This window comes from Vanellus vanellus, assembly GCF_965231255.1.
Source record: "Vanellus vanellus genome assembly, chromosome: 20".
Lineage (NCBI taxonomy): Eukaryota > Metazoa > Chordata > Aves > Charadriiformes > Charadriidae > Vanellus > Vanellus vanellus.
This window is the reverse complement of record NC_138925.1, coordinates 4,564,117-4,582,972: the sequence shown is the minus strand read 5'-3', so window position 1 is coordinate 4,582,972 and position 18,856 is coordinate 4,564,117. Positions and strand designations below refer to the sequence as shown.

Genomic DNA, 18,856 nt, shown 5'->3' with positions numbered 1-18,856 from the left:
GATTATCTGTTAGTAGAAGTCTTTGAATCAGACTGGGTGTCTTTCCAAAAAGGGTATGATATCTTAGGTGGCTAGGCTTGTTGCAGAAAAGAGGTGGTCTGTTTTCTAGCCTGTGCTAGGTAGGAGACCATGTTATGCAGGTTAATGATCAAAATGTTTCCTTTTGGTTATAACAGCTAGAAGCCTTGCTCCTGCTTCCACATAACATCTACCTTCTTATAGCAATATAAAAGGTGTCTAGAAAGGCTGTGGATAAAGTCCCACAGCTCATGGGTGGTAGGTTGGTCACTGACTTCAAAGGGATCAGGATTTTACTCCTTGTTTTTTAGTGGTGGCTTTGGTTCCTTCAGCCATTATCTATGGCAGGATGGTCCCACCAGGAGAGCTGTGCCTTGTAGGTCCTGGTATCTGTTGTTCTGTTCTTCTGGCTGGTGCAGGTGCTGGTCTCTCACCATGTGAAAACCACTTCTAAGAATGCAGCTAGTGAGACTCTTTCAATGCAACTGCGGGGTGTCCCTAACTGGACTCTGGCTGTCCATTACAGCTCTTTTTCTCACTGAATATTAGTATCTGAAACAATAGAGAGGCCCATTGTCAAGATCGTGGGGCAAGGAGAGAGAAATTGTAATCTAGAATAGACAGGCCAGAAGTGCTTGTTCTGGAGTTTCCCTGACAAAACTGAGATCTGTCTTCTTTCTTGACACTGGGAAGCTGAAGAAACTGTCTCCTCTATCTCATCTCTACCTGCTTTACATAAAGTATATTCCAGTCACTTTTCTGAGTATTCTGTCTTGCTCCCTCAGGGGGACTCCTACATGATTTTCCCAGGGAATTTCCCTCTGGATCTTGTGCCAAACATGCGTTCCTCACATGCTGAGAAGTATAACACGCCCAGCCTGAAACTGCACATACAAATAGACAAATAGGCTGTGTGTTTGGGGCCTTAGTTCCATCATCTGCTGTTGTCAGAAGCCTAATGAGCTGTGTTATTAAATGGTTCTTCATTGTTACCTTGTGCTGGTGACGAACATGGCCTGTGGGCAAAGAGGAGCTAAGCTTCCCCAATTGCATTGATTTCTCCAGTGCTCACAAATTCTGGATTGCATTGCTGACAGAGAGTTGGTTTAGCACTTTAGGGACTGCCCAGAGCCTCACCCCACCTATGGAAGGCAAATGTGACCCACAGAAGTTGCTACAAATTGGGCAAAGGATGGAGCTCAGCATAACAAATTGTCTCAGGAGAGAATGTACCTTGTGTATTTTGAATCCAGCCTAAGAATTCCCTAAACTGGGGAATTTCTCTAAAGATGCTTCCCTTGCTCTTGTTTTGCCAAGACTTGAGGCTGGGTTATCACTGTGATTTCTGCTGTGACAGTACATGGATTCCCAGAGGGCAGGTTCCTGCTCTATTAGGTACTGAGAGACGTGGTCGCTTCCCCAGAGAGCTTGCAGGTGAGGCAGGTAAGATAAACAGTGGACAAGTGGAGAAACAGAGGCATACACTGACTTGCTTGTCCATTTTATCTCACCTTGGTTGGCTGGAGGGTGGTTATTCTGTTATATTGTTAAGCCCCGATTCATTACTTGCTTGTATGTTTGAATGCTAGGGCTGGCTGTGAGGGAGTGACTGGGAACCTGAGGCTGGTGGTGTGGTCATAGTAACACTCAAGCATGTACCTGTTTATTGCAGCCCTCCTGACAAATAGCCATTGTCCCATGAAAGGGACATGTCAGATCCTGTTCAGAGGGCAGAAGGTATGAGTAAGCACTTGGAAAAAGAAAAACAAATTAGGAGAAAGTTTGCCTCATTACTGAGTAGCAAGTTGTTGATATAACTCCCACTCCTGCTGGCTCCGAGGGAAGGAGGTAGTGTCCAAGTATTTCTGTCTCCTAAGGGCAGTTTTGATTTAGGAGGAAGAAACAGGAAATAGCAGTGATATGACACACAGGTAATGCAATTATGATGATATAAAACTAACAGCAGGCATATCCTGAGTGACAGAACGAGGCTAAGCTGTGTCTGGAGCGTGGCAGAGTAGTGCCTAACTTTCCATCAGCCTCCCTTGTCTCATAGTGGGGTGTGCTGTAGGGAGCTGGAGCACCAGCAAGGGGGTGACAGGGCTGTGAAGGAAATAAATGTACCTGTACAGAATGCTGCCCCTGGGAATGGCTTGCTATTAATAACAGTAATAACATATGCCAGGATGTGGAAGAAGCATCTTTTGTAAAGTGCTGATCGCTGCCACTATCTGGGGTAGAAACAAATTGAAAAAAATGGTTTCATTAGTTTATAATGAACAGTAATGCCACTTTTGTATTTTTTATTATTCCCTTGTATTTAAATTTTGTCTGTAGGAGAGCTGTTTGTTTTTAGTAGGCCATGCTGCAGATTGGCAGGTAAATCGGGATGCTATATGAGGGAGGGTGCTCAGCAGCCCTAGACAGCCGTAACTAGAGTAGCCAGAACAGAAAGGTCCCAGAAGCTAGCTGCGCTGGAGTGTTATCCACTGAGATGAGTCATGGTCAGCTTGTTCTTCCTCTGGCCCAGATCCACTGCAAATGGAATAATTTGGAATGCCGCCCAAATCCCCCTGGAGCAATCGGGATGCAGATGGCGAGGAAAGCTGGAGGTGATTTCCTCCTTCCCTTCTGCCATACTAGTGAAGGCGCAAAGAGAAAAACCTTCCCTATAACAAAGGGAGAAGGGGCAGGGAAAGAGAGATTCACAGAGTTCCAACAGTTCTTGGAGCAAAGTCTGTGCTGAAAGTGAGCTGTCTGCAAGATCAAGGGGTGTCCATTCATGGGATTAAAGCAAGTGTGGATGCAGTGCAGAGAACCTAAGTCTGTGCAGCACTCAGGCAATGAGAAAGAGATTACCCTGAGAAGGGGTCAAGAATTGTTCTGAAGGAGTTAACCCGGGCAATATCTAACTACTTAGCTTCAACAGCTTTTCTTTTATTAAGGAAAACATTTTTGTCATTCTCATAAACTATACTCAGCAAAGCCTTCTTATACCGAATCATTTATTTTTCCACAGGGAAGGAAAGATGGCTGTGAGTGTAGGCTCCTTATGGAGAGAGTTGCAATGTGCTTGTTTGCATTGATTGAACGAGAGCATATCCTGCTGTTCTCTGATGCAGTGAGTTTCTCTAAAGGTGAGTAATCTCCAGTACCTGAGGATGTTCCCTTTGGGCAGACAGTACAGACTGCAGGCTGGCTTCCAAGGCACCAACCCAATGCACACCAGGCCAGAACTTGTGGAGGTTGGTCAGATCTGCAAGGATGCTCATACAACTCTGCTATGACATAGCTTACAAGAAATGTCACTGCCTGGGTTTAGGGAGGTTACAATACACTGGGGTTCAATGCCAAAGTCATTTGTACTTGAGTTTCTGTGAATGGGGGGCTTCTGATCAGCCTGGGTATATAAACCAGCCCCAGACAGACAGCAGGCAGGGAGGGCAGCTGCTACATCAGCACAGCTAGCCGGTGAATTGCCTAATAATCCTAAGCACGTTGCAGTGCCCTTTCCTGTGGCACTTTGGCTCTACCACATGTGAATAGTGACCCTAATAGCATATTATGTGTATGAGATGTCAAAAAAAATGCCTATCAACTTCTTAAGGTTTCGGCTCTCTGCTGTTCTCCCAGGAAGCAACTGAAATGGCTCTTCTTTTTCCTACTGCACTGGGGACACACACAGAACTGAAAGGGTCCCTTCACCTGTGTTACCCGTGTGGCCATATGGAAGTAGCAGCAAGAGACAAAGAAGAGGGAATTTTTCCTTTTTTCCTGGGGCTGAGACACAGTGCTCTGTGTGTTCTTTTCTCTTTTTTTTTTTTACTCTTTTTTTTTTTTTTAATGAGATGCACAATGAAAGGAGGAAAAGCAAATTTAATTATAAAGCCATGTCTTCCTTCCCTCTCTGTCTTTCCGGACTGGGAAGTGCAATCATCTCCCCTTTGATGCAAGAATGAATTCAGCAGCATACATTGTTAAATTATTATTTATTTAAAATGAAAGGAAATTACTTTCAGTTCAGTGCCAGTTTCTAGCTCAGCGAGAACAGCAAAGAGAGAAAATAAAGCAGCAGCACTTTAGTAGGCAACACGACATCCATGTATATGTGTATAGGCATAGCTGGTAAAGGAGTTGGGGTAACTGCAACAAAGGGTTGCATGCTTCCTTGGACATGTATTCCCCCTTGCTGGCACACAGCTGTTAAAAAAGCAGAGAAAGCATTGCCTTGTTTAACTCTCTAGAGACCCCTTTACACATTGAGTTGCACTATTCTAACACCTAGACCCTTTAAAATAATCCACTATACTGAATTGTAAGACTCCAATTTGTAGATGAAGAAAGAGAAGCAAAGACAAGTGAAGAAATATGCTCAAGGCCAGGCTGTGGATCAGTGAAAGAGCCAGAATTCAGGAGCCACAGGCCTCCTTAGTAATAGACTGCACGTGCCTCACATCTTTAAAACAAGCTGAGAACACTGGATGTGCTCTCTGGGACAGGGGCAATCTTCTTGGTATATCTTTGCACCTTGTGTAGCACTGAGGAGTCTTGGCTCACTGGCTAATGCTCCTGCTGCTACCAAAGTGTGAATAGCAGTATTTCACCAAACCAGAACCATTCTTGTTTGTCAGAACATCATATTTCAGAGCAAGCATGGGTCTGAGAGAAGGGTAGATGTCAATGCAGCATTTCTCTTAACCCATCATTTCATTTTTCTGGTTAGGAACCAGACATCCCCTTGTCCTTGCAGTGCAGTTGAGAGGGAGGACAAGGCCATCCAGCCTTCAGTTCCTCTGTCTCATTCTATTTCTCTGAGGTTTGAGCAGCCTGAGACTTTGTGTAAGGCCTTAATGAGGCCCAAGCAAAGGTTGACTTAAAAAAATTAAAAATTCCTTTATGATCTGTGCTGCAGATGGAGCAACAAATAGATAATAAAAGGGCTGGATACTGGAGGCAAATCCTCCCCTTAGATTAAGGGAAATTAAGTCCTTTGGGGTATGTGTAATGTATGAGGCTTCATTATTCTTCTTGAGAGAAGCAGCATATGATCCCTTGGTCAGAGAGATAAAAGGATCATAAACTGAAATGGCTCCACATAGTCCATGTGACTCAGACAGCACCAGAGAATCTGCTGGAGGTAAGCTGGATACAACTCAGCCTGCCTTGTGCTGTAAAAGCAGTTCCCATGACACTGGAAATCATATTGTCCCCATACTTTAATGTCTCTTCATGGCAGGTGGATACATGCTGCCTGCGTGGAGGTCTTAGGTGGGGAGAGGGTCTTCTGGAGGCAAGTGAAGGATCCCAGAAGAGACACATATGAGAAATAAAACCGGGTCAGGAAGTCTCTAATCCCTCCTTCACAGTCCCAGGTATTTGCTCTTCTCCTGTGCAGTCTTTCTGGCTGCTCCAGCTCATGCCCACCTCTGCTTTCTTCCCACAGAGGCTCTCCCTGACCCCCACCCTCATCTTTCTTGCACCTACTGAGTCTCATCCACCTTGTGATGCCCAAATACATTTGTTGCCCCTACTCGCAGCTTCTGAATCCTTTTGTTCATTTGATTTTTTTTTTTTTTTGGCCAAATTTTCATCTGATTTATACTGTTCCAGGAGGTCCTAACACATCCTCCATCTTTCCTGAGCTTTGGGAGCACATGCTTAACCTGTAATCGGCATAACTCAAAACAACATTGGTGTCTGTCCCTGGAGCAAAAAGAAATAATGTGTTTTGTTCTGCTTTTCCCTATTCAAAGGTAAATTGCTTTTCTTTCTTCCAAGAGCAGATGCTTACTTTTTTTCTTTACCTCTCTCCCTGGTGTCTAACACATCACGTTCTTTGTTTTTTTTTATGGAGTTTGGGGATGGAGAGAAGTTGTCTTACTCAGGAACTTGACATATCACTTAATAATAACTTGTATATCAAAGAGACAACATACTCTTTTACTCATTGTGGCACTGCACAGGCGTGGCTGTGTCTCTGAGCATCTTTTGAGTTTACCTTCTGCATTCCTGCCATACTTGTAGATTCCAGACACACTTATATCTGTGTGTGTGCCCTTTTCCTTTGTGTGTGCTAAGCTGTTGCACACGTATTTTTCTGGACTTGGGTGTATATATGGGCCTGGTGTAAGTACCTTGTGTGTTCTTGTGATTTGGTGCATGCCTATGTCCTTTTTGGTCTGGGGTATGTGTGTCTGTGTGCCTGCACTTTTCCGAGGAGCAGGTTGGCTCCTGCTGAGGAGTCAGCATTAGGTTAGAATACAAACTTTAGTGCCATATAGTGAAATGCTGCAGTTTCCTCTACATTTCTTCAAGTACAGGGCAACACCTTTTTTCCTCTGTAGTGGAGCTGGGGTTGATTCCTTCTGCCAGTGGCAGCTCCCTAACAATAAAGTGCCCTTTGCCATCAAAACCATCCAGTCATCATACCTGGAAGTGATTAATATCTATCACAAAATTCTGTAGCTAGGAAATGGGAAAGCAATTTCTGATTGCTGCTGGTATGGCTGACACCAGAAAGCCCTGCTCAGCTGTGTGAGGCATTGTAATTTGTGCCTTTAAAGCAGGACCACCTGAATCACTACAAACACACAAAATATTTTTCGTGTCTGTCATGCTGTTTTACTTCTGTGCCTCTGAAGTTCTGAGAAATCCTGGGTGGATTTTCCACTTTTGGCTCACTCTCTCCGTCTCCATCTTTTTCTTTTGTTTCTCTTTCTGCCTCTGCAAAGATGTCACCATGATGAAGCTCTTGATGGATTCCTGGGTGACTCCCACCCGGTGGTGATGGATTGCTGCTCTCTCTGCTGCACGCTCCAGCTGTCTCTGCAGTTCAGTCTGCTGGATTGACAGGGTCCATAAATCACTCTTGGAAGGCGAGGTGCTCTGAGAGCTACGGCCCCATTTGTGATGTGCTGATGTGACATAGCCTCACATATACCACTTGCTTGCACGTGGACAGTGGCAGATTGGGGTGGATGTGGATCTCAGATCTGACTGCCAGGCTCTCATATGCCTCTCTTTGGGTTTGAGGAGGCTGGGTTAGAAGGGCTGGGAACATGCTGTCTCTCCTACTGCTGTTTCCTTTCTGTGCTTCACAGAATTATAAAAAAAAAAGAAGGAGCTGTGGTCTAAGGAAATCGTAGCGGAGAACTGGGACAGTGGGTGGTAAGGAGACAGGAGTGATGCACCATGCAGTCAGCTGCAGAGCCTCCTCACAGATGTAGATAGAAAGTAGGAGAAGGGAAGAGTTTGGATAGTGCTGCTACTTTTGGTTACTCCTCCCTTGCCTTTTCCTGTGTGGAATAGAAGGAGCTGAAGGGCACAGTGAAGAAACCCTTGGGAGAAAAATAGGGGAATATCAGCAAGGCAAGAAGGTGAAGCTGCACATTAGACTATCCCCAGATGCAAGAGACACTTAATCATTGCGTGTGTCCAAGAATTTGCCAAAGTTGTCCTTGGGAGCCTCTGCAGCAGTAGTACTTCATCCTCTTGATGCACATGCCCCCTGTGCACCATGGGTATAGGACAGACACTATCAATCGTTCCTGCAAAGCGTCCGAACGTCTTCCTGGCAAATCCTGCAATTATTTAACAGAAATTCCCTGGTTTATTTACTCCTGGGTCTCATCAGGGTAATGACAGCCTCAGAAATCTCTTTAACCACCATACCAGCTGTGGCTTCGTGAACCTCTAGAGTGGTCCCCAACAATTGGGGGCCACCATTTTCCACAGGGTGGCAGCAACATGCTTCCATTTTCCATGCTGAGCAAGCGATCCCACTTGGGTGCTTCTCTGTCAAGGTTCTGGCTAGGATTAAACCTGAAAAGAGAAATATTTCTAGGAGGGAGAGAGGGGGAATTTGCATGTACTCCGTGCAGACAGTAAACATCCCCAGATGAAGCATCCTGACAATGTTAAGAGACAGCAGGCAGAGCTATATGCAGGATGTTTCTCCTTCTTTCCAATGCAGCATGAACCTGCCTTCCAGATTAACCCCACTATTTTGTTCCCCCCTTGCACAGAAAGCCCTCAGGGTGGGAGAGAGAGAGATTTTGTTTCTCAGAGGTTGAAAGTGTGAAATGACAGATGAAATTTTTATTATGATGATTTTTATTTTTGTATCTGGGTTTGAAATGATGGTGAAAATTCTCAACAAAAATACCTTATGAATATTCAATTACAGCACCAGCAACACTTTGCAGTCATGGATTATTTATATACGAAATAACCAAAGCTTCATAAATAATAAAATAGCAGCAATCTCCGCTGTGTTTTATGTTCCCCATAGCCAGCACGGGGGCGGGGAGGATGTGTCTTTGTAGCACATTTACATGCTGAATCAGCCCCTTGCAGGCTGGGAGCTGTGGGGAGGACAGAGATGGTTGAACAAAGTGCGCAGGTGAAGGCACTGAAGGTGTGGATGTGCACAGCACAATATGTGCACAAGGAAATGTTTCATTTGCTCCAGTGCTTGTGGGTGCATCTGGCTGCAGAGGACTTCTGGTGTAGCATGAGGCATATGTGTTTGTGAGGACAGAGGTGGGAGTACATGCAGAGGGATTGCAGCAAGGGGAGAAAACTTATAGCCAGGCTGTGTTGCTTGTGGGCAAGAAGGTCAAGCACTTGTCTGCCTTTGGCTTGGTGTAGCTTGACAGCAGCTCTCTATATGTCCATAAACATATGGCATATCCTCATATTCTCATGATGGACTGCAGTAATAGCAGAGCATCGAGTTGTTTAAGGAAAGGAAGCCCTCACTTCTCAGACTTGGCCCTAATTGATCCATGCTTGGCAGTTTCAGATCATCCAGAAAGTCCCATGTTGGCAGAGTTAATGATACCCTCTTGGGAAAGGCTCAGGTTTGCCTAAGTGGGCATAGGTAAAGGACAGGGCAGCGGGCTTTCCCTCTAGCCAGAGCAGCACCCACTTGCAGTCCCCTCTCATTTATGTAAATCTGTGCTTTAATTCCCAGGACAAATCTCTCTCACTGCCATCTCCCAGCTGAACAAATGGCATGTACTATGCAGCTTGTTATACACGAAAGAAGCATGATTCTGGAGAATGTCTAACAGAGTTCCTCTCCTCCAGCCTAACCCCACTATTCAGTCAATAATAAAGCAGAATAAGACTTAATAGCTGCTTTCTTTAGGACCAGACAGCAGTGTGAGTACCTGATCTTTGCAGACTCCACTGCTTTCAGGAGAAAGGCTCTTCTGCCTAGTTGCCTTTGCTGGATATTCAGCAATGAGTAATGTGGGGATGAAGAGAGACAACTGAGCCCTCCATTGCCCATGGTCTTCCCTCCTTTCCTGAAGGTTTATGCTGATGTCCCTCTCCCTACAACTCCCACTGGGAAGCACTAAATGCCAAATCAGTAAAAGTGTTGTTGGTTGCTCTGAGGGATGATTCATCACTCCAGTTTGGTGGCAGCATATTTATCCCCCCACCAGCCCACCCGGAAAGGGAAAAGAGATTGCTGTCATCCCTTTTTATGGAACATATAATCAGGTGGTAACACGGAGAGTTGCCTCAGCTCAAAGTCATTCAGGATGAATTATTCATTTGCTTAAAATGTCTTAAAAAGAAAAGGAAATCTTCTCCCTGATACAGTGTCTCTTCCTGGCATTGCTGCAGTCAGCTATTGCTTGAAGAGTCCTGGTTTGATGCATAGCATGAAGTATGGACAGTTCCCCACCAAGGTCCCAGGACCTTCTGCATCTCTCCAATGGCTGGCGTAGCACTTCTGCACTGTTCCCAGGGAATAAGATGAATATCCCTGCTCAAAGTTCAGGAACAGGTTCAAATGTTTCTCAGCATCCTCCTGAGGGCTTGTCAAGGGTGCTTTGGGTGCACCTAGGTCTTTCTGGTCTGGATCTTTGCACATGGGAGAATTTTAACTCTTCTCTAGGGTCCTCACTGAAGGCTTCTCACTTTTATCGCCCTAGGAAGATCTGCCCCATGAGTGTTGTCCCCTCCATGAAGAAAACCTCCTCACAGTGAGCTCAAGAAGGGCATGGTTCTCAGAGAAAAAAGGATGAGATGAACTCTTATGAAAGAGCTTCAGAAGCAATCATCTAACCACAACTGTACCCGTATCTTGCAGGATCAGCGAATCCAGCTTTTTAGAGATTTCCTTATTGCTGCTTCCTAGTCTGTGTATGAGGACAAGTGATAGTTTCTGATACCTTAAATTGAACGTCTTTGCTTTGGATTGCTTAGTTGGAACTGACCGAAGCTCTGACTAGTTTTTTTTTTTTTCCCTAAACCATCTTATATAGTAAAAGGTTTCTTAAGAAGGGAAAGTTTATATAATAGACCTGGAAGAACATCTAGCAGCTTGGAAGCATATCTGAGGCTGCTGAGTCACTGGAGCAGAATTAGACATCTCCCATGGAACAGGCTTTCTACTGAGGTTTACTCATCTTGCCAAGATTTTCACACAAGACTCTTTCTCAGTATTTTTAGCTTTTTGCTGAAAAGTGTGGGGGTTTTACCACTGGAAAATGGCCTCTAATTAAAACTTTCCTGAAAAATGTTGGTAACTGACAAATATGGATTTTCATGATTCTGTAGTATTCTCATGTGGTTATTTGGAATAATAATCAGCTTTTTATATTTACGAAAACAGACCTTTTCAGGTTAGAGCATGTTTTTGTTTGTCTGTGTATTGAAAAATATTAATCATGATTCTGTGAAAAGTTTTGAAAGAACTGAAAATCAGCTCTTCCATTTTCCATCTCAGCTGACAAGGAAGAAGGAAAATGCTCTTGATATACAGAGAAAATCCCTCTGTATCCACTTTCTCCATGTAACCAATTTGATGCTCATCTTTTTCCAGAGGAATAATATTGGGAAGCAGAAGCTGCCGAGAAGGAGAAAGATTCTGTACCCATATCACTGGAGAAGGACGTGGAAAAGAACCTCTGGATATTCCAGTGGCTTTCAGGTAGGAGGTACAACACATAGCACATGTGTTCCTGGGATTGCACGATGGTTTCTTTTGTGCTGTGCCATGGCGCTACTGTGAGTTGATTCCTTACTGCATCCTAATCTGACTGTGCAAAAACATTAGAAAGCCCTTATAACCCCCAGAGCTACCCTTGTCTACCTGCCCTTCAAATCTGTCTCCTTGAGGCTCTTCTTACCATGTGCATTAACGCACACACACAAAAACCATGACAGAAGAGACTGTCAGAATTCAGAACTATGACAATACTGGCAGGATGTCCTTGGCATAGTCAGCTGAAATGTTTCGTTCTTAGCAGTAAACTATTTAAACTTGGATCCATCAGGAAATCTTGGAAAGATCTTGCATCTTTCTTGATACACTCTTTGGTCATTGTCAGAAAGCCATAATTGCTTGATGTATTTTATGTCACCTGTCAGAACAGTTGCAAGTAGTGTTTCTTAGCACAGAGAGAGTATATCTTTTAATAGTGAGTACTTTCTGTTGCATGATCTCAATGTGCGTGAGGTAAATAAACCCTCTACTGTGAAGGAATGATGTGTTTTATCCCTGGTTTATGAGTGGGGAAATTAGGTCAAGAAAATCTACACAAGATACATGTGAGAAATCCGTGTACAGTCCCCTGACATCATAAATGCTAAAGTCATCCTTCCCTCTCCACATTCTGGAGATTAAGCAACCAGTTATTGATGAAAACTCTTTGTTTTAATGGCTATTTCCTCTCTATTGCTCTTTTGGGGAGGGGGTCTTTTTTATTTGCTTTCCACTCATTTATCCTCACTTTAAATCCAATAACAGAAAAAATTAAATTACTTTCTGCTAAGAACAAGCCCATGTGTCTGAGCTCTACTCTGTCCTGGAGAACTAGGGCAGTTCCCCTTTGCCATACAGGTAATTCAATTTACAAGGAGTTTGTAAGGTAATGGTGAATGAAGCATGAGCTTGTTATGTCCATGGAGAAATTAGTTCTCAAAAGAACACTGCTGAAAGAAGTAGGGAAGGAAAAATGAGCAAAACTAAATAAGAAAGGTTATAAACGCATTAAGCTGGGCTTCCCTACTTCACTGTTTGGAGCTGTCTCTGCTATAAATTGTATTGATTAAGAAACTTATTGGAGCTACCTGCTGCTATCAGTTACTTTCCACTTATTGCTTTCTTTACCTGCTGGGCAGTCGATAGTCTGACAGAACTGAAGCCCCAAGTCTTCTTAACCTGTTCTGGAAAACAGAAGAAACTAATTTCCACTACTGCTGTTTCCTACTGGAAAGGGAAATAAGCCACATGGCTCAGATGGGTGGGCTTTTTGTGGTGTGTGGAATTAGGATGGGAGAAGTCCATGAGCCTAGGGAATATGGGAAACCCTACAAAATGCTGTGGACTGATGTGACAGGCAGTTCTCAGCATGTAGTCCCATGGAGTCCTGTCCTGTGCAGTGTGTCTGAAGCTGGATACTGCCTCCAGAGCCTCACACTGCAGAGCAGACAAAGGCATTGTCAGGTAATGAAATAATGATGTGAAAGGGATGAGATGGAAGATTCTTAGGACAGCATAATCCTCTGTTTTTTCCACCCAATGCTGCAGTGACTCTGGTAAGTTAGGGGAAATTTGATCTAACCCTATTAATTTTATGGTATAAAGGAGTGGAAAGCAATAGAGCCACAAGAATATGAATATCAGCAGCCCTTGTGCTGTTCTGGAGTCTCTTTGTAACTCCCTTTTATAGCCTGTAACGATTCCTCTGTAGCCTGCAATTCTTGACCCTTCAGGCTCTCTGATGGTGAAGGAAATGATTGGCTGGTTTTGCTGATTCTTTATATAGATCTCTCTATATATAAAAGATAAAAAATAAAGCAAAGCCTAAGTCTTCTTTTCCAAAATCAGACCTCCAGAATCAGAGCAGCCCACAGGATTTTCTTGGCAATAATCCAATAAAGTAAATGGAAATGAACATCCAAGTTGTTGAAAAGGCTTTGAAAGTCTCAGCCTAAGTCCTTAAAAGTCCATTTACTTTCTCACTGTATGACTTCGGGTCAGCTTGGGCTCTTGACTTCACTAACTGCTTTAAAACTACCTTGAATTTCTCATCTTTTTTATCCTATGGGATTTTTCTTTCTTTGCCTTTTTTCTCTGACCCTTCAAGAATCCTTTTTTTCCCCCTTCTTGCACAAAACTAGTGAGCCAGAGATGCAGGGCAGGGGCAATGTGAGGGCGTGCCTGGTTCAGAAATATGCCCCTGGCATGCCCTGCAGCAAGATCACCTCAGGCTGTTGTCAGTTCTTGCATGCTAAGCAAAATCGGGCTGGATGACATGCTGAAAGAAACGTGGAGTTTGGAGGAGACAGTGTTGGGAACTTACTGGCTTTGTCTGCACAAGGCACTTAAGTGTGACACCAATTGGTTTGGTCCTAATGTTGCCATGCAGTATGGGGAATCCATTGAGGAACCAGCGATTTTGCTCAAATGTTGCCCATTTCCATGGTATTTACTGTGAACTTCACATTATTTCATCTTCTTTTTTCAACCCTGGAGATCCTAGAGGACAAGATACCACAATATATTTTGTTGCATTCAGAAGTCAATTCCTGTCTCTCACAGTTGCAGTGAAAAGTTTGAACATTTGACCCAGATGCAACCTAAAGACTCAGAAGCCGGAAAGCAAAAGAGAGCCCTTATTTATAAAAGTATCCCGTTTGATAAGCCAGTGTGATGAGTTATAAAGTGTCTGACTTAGATTTGAATTCAAGGGACTAAAGGAAGCTGTAAAAAATGCTGGCTGCCAGCAGCCCTCTTGCCCATGTGTATCTACTGATCTTGGGTGCCCTGGCACTGATACCATAAGGAGGCAGGGAAATCTGAGTACTTTCTAGAAGCGAATCCCTTGAAGGCATTTGTCTGTAGGATCCTGAATTGTTAGTCATGTTTGAAAAAACAGGCTTTATGCTGACTGTATGAGTGCTAGTGCCAGTGGGATTTTGGAGGATGCTGTGTGGGCTAATACAAACTGAGCTGGAAAATGTAGCGTTATCCTTTGTGCCTAGACTGAAGCAGTCCCCTAGCAGGCTCTTGGAGGCAGCTGGTGCATCTCGAGCACACTGTTAGCAGGTGCATTCTTGACCTGGAAGACCAGAGATCTCAGGGCATTTTTACTTTTAAGGCACTGTGTTTAATTTCTTGTGTTGTGATCATTGTTCAATATGGTGTGAAGGCACTGGCAGCCCATCTGAAGTCTTCCCTTATACTTTTAGCCAGTGGGTCTTTACTTTTTTCCTGGTCTTTTGTACCAAGGGCTCTTGTGCTGTTCTCTACTCCAGAGATCGCTGCATTTTATTTACATGGACAAACCCAACTTTTTAATGTAAAATGCTGAACGTGACTATATATTGCAGAGAGATATTATTTAGTATGCAAAAAAAAAGACAGTCTTATTCTGGGGTGGCAGAAATTTGTTTTCATTTGTTAGAGTGCAGTATGAACTCGTTAATTTGATAGTGTATGTATAAGTGCTATCTTTCTATTAAAAATTGTGACAAATTCACCCCCAGATATCTCACAGTTACTGCTCAGCTTCACATCTTTGCATATTGAAAAGTCACTGTGATAAAGGTGACTGAACTCAGATCTGCCTGGTCCAAAATTAATCACTCTTCATACATGAGCTAAAAGAATTTACTGAGGTCCTTTATGAGCAAGACACAGGTAAGGGCTGTGACACAGCTTAGCATCTCTGAATCTGCCGGTCAGAGGGCGATGAAATGCTCATGTGGAAGAATACAGTGGCACATGCACATGTCTTCTGCCAGTTCATTTGCCTAGGGTGTATATATGTCAACTGCCACATTAAAATTGCAATGCCTGTAATTACAGTCATGAGCCATATTCCTTTGACCTTCTCCGTATTCTGTTTGGACTCACTCCTTCTGCCAATTTAGCTGGGCAGGCAGAAAGTAAATAAATGCTCCCACCTGGCAGGTGCAGAAAGGTTAGATTTGCATAAAGTGGCCAGTGTAAATTTCTCCTGTTTGTTGTCACCTCTTCTGTCCAACTGGGAATTCCAAGGCAGAGATAAATGTCATCTGGAAATAGCACTTCAGTGTCAGCAGTTAATCTCCTCCCGCTATTTCCCTGTACCCACTTTGTGCTGCCCTTTACCACGTGGATCAGCCTCTTGTGGGAGCCCCTCATTACTGGGCTCTTCTCTTACTGCTTTGCTTACAGTCTGGACTTTCCTTTTATGTTCTCTGTTTGTAAATTAAATTCTTCTTAACTGGTAAGTCACTGTGCTGAAATGGTTGTGCGAAACAGCCTGCTACCAGTTTCATTCCCTGAATGGTGCAAGTGTGTCTCTACCCTCTGTTCCTGAGCCTTGATGATTAAGAATCACATAGATTCTATGTCTTCATCATACAGTGAGCAGATCATATGAGAGGCACTGCAAGTTCCCAGGCTAAGAATTCAGCTCTGCGAGGCTGTAAGCTGTTCCTGAGGTCACTGACTGCTGCTTGTTTCCCGATATTACTGAGAGTCCAAGAGAATCAATTGGAGTTCTGCATCTTGGTCACTAAAATCTCGGCAGTGCTTATGTGTAAGTGCTTGTCTCTTGCTCAGGAACTGTTGGCTAATGGGGATGCCACTGCTGAAAAGGAGGAGAATGAGAGCCTCATGAGTGGGTCCAGTTTTTCAGGTCTTTGATTTGGACACTCATTCAAGGGCCTGCTGCTGGTGGACTGTGTTACATGTTACACTATAACGGTTGAAAATACTTCACTGGATGAGAGCAGGGACTCCCCATTCCTACTTCCCCACTTACTCTGCTTTTAACTCTCTCTGGCTATTAGTGCCACTTAGGAGGCAGAGGACTCCTTAATAACCTTTTCTCTGATATGATCTCTCTCTGATTTTGTTTTTCAGATTTTCCTTGTTTATTCTAACTGTTCTTGGTGATCTGCTCCAGCTCTGGTTATTTTTTCTTCTTCATCATCTTCTCCTTTCTCTTCTTCTTTCACACACTCATAAATGCCCCTTCAACCATTAGGATACAGTAAACCTCACAGCTCTGTCTTGTAGCTCATGCTCAGATCAACCCTTGTCCTTGTATTTTGAACAGTAGCCTCCATTGCTTCAGTTTGTACCAAACAAAGAGACATGTAAGTGTTCCTTGATTTAGCCTGAATCAGAGACAGCTGCTCTTCTCACGTGTTCCAATGAGATTTAACCTAGCCCACAACATATATATATATAAAAATAAATATTGCAGTTTCCCTTCCACTTTACCCATGTGCCAAAGTGATCCTGTCTTCCAAGCAGCCACCTGCCCCCTGTTTTTTCCAGCTGCCTCCGTCTGTTCTCAGTAGAGTCCCCAGTTCCTTAAGAGCTGTTTCCTGGTTGGTCTAAATCAGACTCATCTGTACCCTTGGAATAAATTGTACGATTGTTTTGGCACTTCTCCAAGAACAGTTTGGCCCCTTCGTGTTGGACTGTGGTGAACGGATGGCTTTCTGCTCTGCCTCCCCCTTTGTAATGTGTTCAAAATGTGCTGTTTCAGATGGCCTCTCCAGTGCTGCTATTGCTGCCTATAGTAAGAGGGAGGAGGTGAAAGAAATAGATCGGTAATTTGGTTCTAAATCACTTCCCCAACAAAGCCAGTGCTGAAGGTCACTTGTAATGAAGCTGTCATATGGGTAAGGCCTCACAATCAGGGAGAAAAAGAGGAAAATGAGGCTGGAGATGAGTTCATGGTAATCTTGAAGCCATTTCATGGAGTTGCAAGTGTTTGGATTGGAGTCTGGAATGCTAACAGGAAGGTCACGAGAAACTGCTTGTGCGGAGATTCTCTGTTGTGGTAGGAAAGACTGCATGGTCCTTTAGGGGTGATTAGCCCTAACTGTATGAAAACCTGCAGGCAGAGTCCCATGGTCCAAGCTCCTCAGTGGAAGTAAATTATGAGATTAAACCATTGTGACCCTGCCTGCATGCCTACGCAGTGATTAGGCATAGATTCACATCCTCTGAGAACTGCAGGAGGGTTTTCTTTGAGGTTTGAAGCCATAGTTTGGAGACCCCAAAAGGAGCAAATAGGATTTCTTAATAAAAAAAAAAAAAATTATAAATTGTTGAAAATCCTTTTTTTTAACATTTTAAATTTATGCTTTTAAATAAAAAATGAATTTACCAAAAAAAGTAAATGCATCTTTTAAAGGTTGACATAGAATGAGTTGGTTTGAAATTATTGCAAAGAAACCTATTGATTGATCCAACTTGTTTTTTTTTAGGCAGAGAGTTTAGGTTCAGGAGGATTTTTGTGGTATTTGATTTTCCATCTGGTTTCAGGGTGGAAATTATTGTTTGTCAAGATTGATATTCTCTGGCTTCCGTCTCAGGCTAGCACTGTGTCTGGGTGTGGGCTGCCTACGGCTTTGGTGTTTGGTATGAATTGACTCCCTCTGCTGCAGTTCAGCTCAGACCACAAATCTTTCTTGGCACAAAACCTGTACCCATGTAGGCAAAGTTTGGGAGCTCAATTCACCCATTCAACAGCAGGCCCAGGACAGTTAGAAAAATGCTGTGTTGTACACGGGGCTGAGACTTGCACATGAATCCTGAGCACTCCCCTTAGTGCTGCTTGTCCCTCGGCTCCGTGCCTCCATTCTTATCTGCCCAAGCTTCATTCTGGTTCCCAGTGAACCAAAGTGTTTATTGATGCAGCTTCTGATTACATTTCTTGCCTCTTTTCCAGAATTATTTCCCCTGGGATTTCCCAGAAAAGCTCTGGAGCAGCAGGGGGGGAGTGAGGGAAGGAAGAACAAGCAAGGTTCCCATCTGATGTACAACCCTGAGATGCTCAAGAGACTGCGATAGGCTGGCCTGTACTTATGGTGACATCATAATAACTGTTCACTGGAATCCATGGGAGGGGTTGTGAACTTTAGTGTGAAAATATTTCCTGTTGGTGTTCCTGGATCTAACTCTCTCTCTCCCTCCTTCTGACCCACCTCCACAGATTTCTTGTGCTCTTTGGAGAACCCAGATCCCCAGCCCAAAGACAGCATTATTTTAACTTGGCACTTAGACCCCAGGACTCAGGGTGATATTTATACTGGCAATGGTGGGAAAAGGAAAAGAAATAGTGCAGTTGCTGGGTTTTACAGTGCCTGTTATGTTTATCATCATTGAAGTTCACTGGAAAAAGACTTCAGGAAAGACTGGCAGGAAGTAAATCTCTTTCTTCTCTGAGGAGGCTCTTTGGATTGTGAGAGATTTCCATGGCTAAGTTCAGAAGGAACTTTTTCAACTGCTAGGCAGGGGAATTTTATAGCATAAACGATGTATTTCAAGGGGTCTCCTCAACAAATAGCAGTGTATCTCTTTGGTGCAGTGCCCTTTGGCACTGGGTAGGGCTTTGGACCACTGATAATGAAAAGGCATCAGTCGTACTTTACAGCAGTGTTTGGCAGTTGCTTAATTGTGGTGTCAAAAACTGCGTGAGAAACCAGGCATGTTGAACTAGACTTTCAAGTGTCTTTCAGGGCTTCTGGAATGAAGCTTGAAAGGAAAAGTCTTGAGGGTGTTTTGTCATGGGCTTTTGTTGGGGGAGGATCTCAAATGTCTGTGCTTTGGACATCACAAAGCCAGCATCCTTGGAGAGCTTATTATCACAACTCCTTGAAAAACTGGCCACTCCCAGAGGGCCGCATGTACAATAATGTAATGAAGAACTGTTGCCTTCAGTCTCAGGCTAGAGCTCTTCTACATCACACCCCCTGCCTCTTTGTACAGCTCTGGACATGTGGCCTTTGTTTGACTAATGAAGCTGTCTGGAGCTTTGAAAGCCCAAGCATGCTCCTAGTGCTCATTATGTGGCTCCTACATCAG

General features: G+C 43.8%; 1 protein-coding gene across 1 annotated transcript in view; it reads left to right on the top strand.

The window, feature by feature from the left end:
• Window positions 1-18,856, top strand: part of LOC309680111 (protein dispatched homolog 3) — a gene marked incomplete at both ends in the record, with an annotated part of 143,498 nt that overhangs the window by 32,368 nt on the left and 92,274 nt on the right. The window contains one exon of the mRNA XM_082493619.1: window positions 10,859-10,966. Within this exon, the coding sequence (XP_082349745.1) occupies window positions 10,859-10,966 (108 nt within the window). The remainder of the gene's footprint in view (window positions 1-10,858; window positions 10,967-18,856) is intronic.